The 4,525-nt window shown below is 31.2% G+C and overlaps 1 protein-coding gene across 1 annotated transcript in view; it reads right to left on the bottom strand.

Moving 5' to 3' along the window:
• The window catches only part of LOC115220945 (alanyl-tRNA editing protein Aarsd1), a 584,344-nt gene that overhangs the window by 377,101 nt on the left and 202,718 nt on the right, over nucleotides 1–4,525 (bottom strand). The window contains exon 3 of the mRNA XM_029791155.2: nucleotides 1,757–1,774. Within this exon, the coding sequence (XP_029647015.1) occupies nucleotides 1,757–1,774 (18 nt within the window). The remainder of the gene's footprint in view (nucleotides 1–1,756; nucleotides 1,775–4,525) is intronic.

Genomic DNA, 4,525 nt, shown 5'->3' with positions numbered 1-4,525 from the left:
GTGAATAAGTTTTTGTGAGTGAAAGTTTTTAGCTTCAGCTGTATGGAGACGAAAGACAAACATATATATATATATAATTATATATATATATACATATATATGTTGTATATATATGTAAATATGTACATGTATGTATGTATATATATATATATATATATATATATAGTATTTGTGGCATATAAGACAAATTCATGCATAAGCTGCACCTATTTTATGAGACAAAAAAGTATATTTTAAGGAAAAAACAAATTTAATGTCTCACCATACAACCAGACACTCAGTGTCCACTCAGTACCACATTAAACAGATGCAAATTTTTTTGTTACATTTAAGATTTAAAAAGTCTGTCTTATATGCTAGAATATGCAGTATATATTACTATGTTAACATACTGCTTCTTTACCTCCTACTAACTATTTGTCACATTTAGCTTTCTACTTTAACCTTTAGCATGCTGAAGGTGAATCATGTTGTTGTACAAGTTTTCTCCCTTGTAACTTCAAGTACATTGTGTTTCATTGAGAGGGGAGAAAACTCATACAGCAATATGATTTGTCTTCAGCATGCTAAAGGTTAACTGTAGTATGTGCACTTGTGAGTCATGGATGTTATAAAGATGTCATCAAACAACATCTCAGTGAAGCAAGGGTTCTGATTGTAATTGAATGGAAGAAGATAGCAACTGACTCTAAATGATGAGAAAGGAAGTAGAAATTGCAGAACACTTGAGTAATATCCTCGACGCCAAAATTACCAATGATAGCCAGTGGTAGCTGTTGTCTCATAAAAGCATGAAACATTTGAATGAAGTTTCTTCATTAAATTTGAAAATAAAAATTTTTTTCTGTTACCATGTCATACTCATTTATGAGTAACTGCTTCTGTGTGTGTGTGTGTGTGGTGTGTGTGTGTGTGTGTGTGTGCGTGTGTGTGCGCGCGTGTGTGTGTATGTGTGTGTGTGTGGTGTGTGTGTGTGTGTGTATGTATAAATGTGCATGCACAAGTAAGCATTTATACATTTGGATATTACTGTATAGAGCAGCATGTTTTATTGACTGCCAGAATGGACATATACACACAAGCAACTCAGAGTAGCAACAGAGTCAGTCATTGAACAAATATTATTTCTTTGATAAGCAGGACAAGAAGAGATCATGTGACAGAGAGTCACTGAAGAGGTCACAGATGTGTGATGAAATAACTTTGGCAGATGTACAAACTAAAAATAATATGAAGAAAACTAAAGTGTTAAAAATAATTTCTTATCAATTGAAGGCATTCAATTGCTTGTTTTGTTTTATATTTTCTTTGCTTTTAGGTTATTTTTTTCATTAAGTCCTTAACCCATCTAGAAGGACATGAACATAGAAAATAATTCAAAATGTTCTTTTTTATTCAACCTTAACCCAAAAATAATAGACCAAAAAGATAGTGGTGTGTGTTTAATAGGTAAAAGATGACCATCCCCAAAAAATTATGATAAATACAGGATGCAGTTTATGCTATGTGTACCCTATGCACGTTTCACTATTGAGATAATTTGCATCCTCTGCAGTGGGTGTTCATGGCACATTAGAATGCAGATCTACAGCGGTCCTTCAGGAGAACACACACACACACACACACACACACACACAAACACACATGCAAGTTTATATTGATTGTTTATTAAAAAAATTTACTTTTAAAAATAAAATTTTATCTTGTGTTAATAATGTATACATGCATGACAGTATCAAATTAAAAATGTACTTACCGTTCCTCTATCATCAGGCTGCAAAATTAAAACAAAAAAAAGAAAGTGAGGAAATAAATAAGAAATTCATATTTAGGAGAAAAAAATGAATTTTCATATTAATTGATATATCTGACGCAAAAAAAATAAATAAAATTTTAAAAAAAACATGCTCAAAAAGAATATGAAATTTAAGATATTAATGAGAAAAAAAAAAGAAAATAATTACAGTATTTCTAACTAGAGATTTGTCATTTTTTTCTCTTTTTCCTTTTTGTTAATTTTAAGAAATAATTTAAAATTAATTCTAGAAATTGTTCAAAATAATTTATTGTCAATTGAAAGCATTCAACTGCTTCTTGCTTTCTTATATTTCCTTTGCTTTTGAGGATTTTTTCCTTAGGTCCTTAACCCATCTACAAGTACATGTATATAGAGAATAATTCAAAATGTCTTTTTTTTTCAACCTTAACTTGAAAATAATAGAAACAAAATAGTTCTCCTCTGAGATTTCTTTTAAATGAAATTTGAGAAAGAATTAAAAATTAATTCCATTTAATTGTTCAAAATAATTTATTATAAATTGAAAGAAAATATCCCTATTTTAAATGAACATTGCTTCTTCAATTAATTTCCTATTTTTAGGTATTGTAAGCTTTTCAGTACAATACCTGAAATTTTGAGGAAGAGTCTAGTGAATTACATAGCCCCCCAGAGCTCAACTTATTTCACTGAACCCCCCCCCCCCCCAAATGTAAAGCAGAATTTGAACTCACAACATAAAGATATATGAAATGTCACTAAGCATTTTGTCTGCATGCTAATGATTCTGCCACCTCACCATCCTCACAGGCACATACATGTGTAGCGCCAGAAAAAAACATTCTTTTTTTTTACCCTGACCCCACCCATGTATGCATGTATGTCACATGGTCAGGCCACTAGCAACTAAATCAAGAATCATACCAAGCCTTTCACAAGGAGGGTGATTTTCATTGGAAGCTCTGCAGGATGAAAAACAAGACCTGTCAAAAACCAGAAGAACTTAGTGGGATCAACAGCCATTCAAATGATGGGAGTGAGAGATTCCTGGGCTTTGTTTAGATTTCTCCCAAGGAGAAGGGAAATGCTGATGTAACACCTATAATTTCCTCTGCATCCAATGAAAACTAATTCTTCTTTTGAGGTAAATGCAGACATTAAAATTTAAAAAGTGTCTTATATGCTGGAATATACAGTATATATTATGCTGTTCTATAGCTTAGAGATGAGGAATTCCATCCATTATTTACATTATTCTACAAAATTCCACCTGGACAGGTGATGAAGGCTGGCAAGTAAATCAGCTGAAATGTTGTTAATGACAAACAAGATGAGGACACATATCCGAAAAAATGTAAATAATATACAGAATTTCTCATCTCTAAAATATAGAACAGTATTATCTAATCGGTATGGAGCCAGCATTAGACTTCAATGCGAATAAATAATAATAATAATAATAATAATAATAATAATAATGTGTTTTGCGTAGGATGTGTGCAGTGCCAAGTAGTGCAAATATATATAACATACAGAAAATTGCACTACTTGGCACTGCACACATCCTACGCAAAACACTCTCAATACAGTAACCGTAAGAGCATCAAACCAAACCACAGCACATACCCAAGGCACACAGAGCTGTGCTCAGTAGTGAAGTGAAAGCACGTTATAAAAATAAAAGTACTGAATAATAATAATAATAATAATAATAATAATAATAATAATAATAATAATAAAATAATAATAATAATAATAATAATAATAATGATAATGATGATGATGACGATGATGTTGATAATAATAACAACAACAACAACAACAACAGCAGCAGCAGCAGCAGCAGTAAAAAATACCTTAGGAATGAGAACCCAGGGTTGGGTTCAAAATTCCACCAGTAATGATAAACAAGATGAGGACACATATCCGTCCAATGTAAATAATGTAAATAATGTAAATATCATTATCTAAACCTACTGCTTCTTTACCTCCCTCTACTAACTACTTGTCACATTTAGCCTTCTACTTTAACCTTTAGCAAGCTGAAGGTGAATCTTGTTTAAAGAGTAGTATTGGCTATGTACAAGGCTTTTCCTCACTTAAAAAATGTCCAGGCACATGTATATATATATATATAATATATATATATATATATATATATATATATTATATATATATATATATATATATATATATATATATATATATATATATAGTTAATCCAAACATGAAAACACAAAGAGAAAACACAACAACGCGAGGACGTGGAACAAATATAGTATTATTGGATGCTCAGGAAGGAAGGGAAGGAGGGTTTAACATTTTGAGCAGAGCTCTTCATTGGAAACATAGGAGAAGGAAAGATCCAGAGAAGGGAAGACAGAGGAAAAAAAATCGTCAATGGTACACACGCGGTCACATTTTGAATATATATATGTACTTCTATACCCATGACATCATAAATAACAGCATTGTAAAATAAATGAGCTGAAACCAGTATTTAATAAATACACTGGTAAAACATGCATTCCCTATGTCTGATATGCAATTGTTATGACATATCTATTGTCCAGCTACACTCTGATCACAGTTCCTTTATCGAAAGTAATATATAATATCAATAGTCAATATAACATGCATTCCACCCACATATGATATAAATATATGTCTTACAATATAAAGCAGTTATGTTGAGACATACTTGCATCACAACATAGAAATTTTATCCAATATGCATTCACTGCATAT

This window comes from Octopus sinensis, linkage group LG17, assembly GCF_006345805.1.
Source record: "Octopus sinensis linkage group LG17, ASM634580v1, whole genome shotgun sequence".
Lineage (NCBI taxonomy): Eukaryota > Metazoa > Mollusca > Cephalopoda > Octopoda > Octopodidae > Octopus > Octopus sinensis.
Note: the sequence above shows the minus strand (reverse complement) of the source record. Positions and strands in the feature narration are given on the sequence as shown.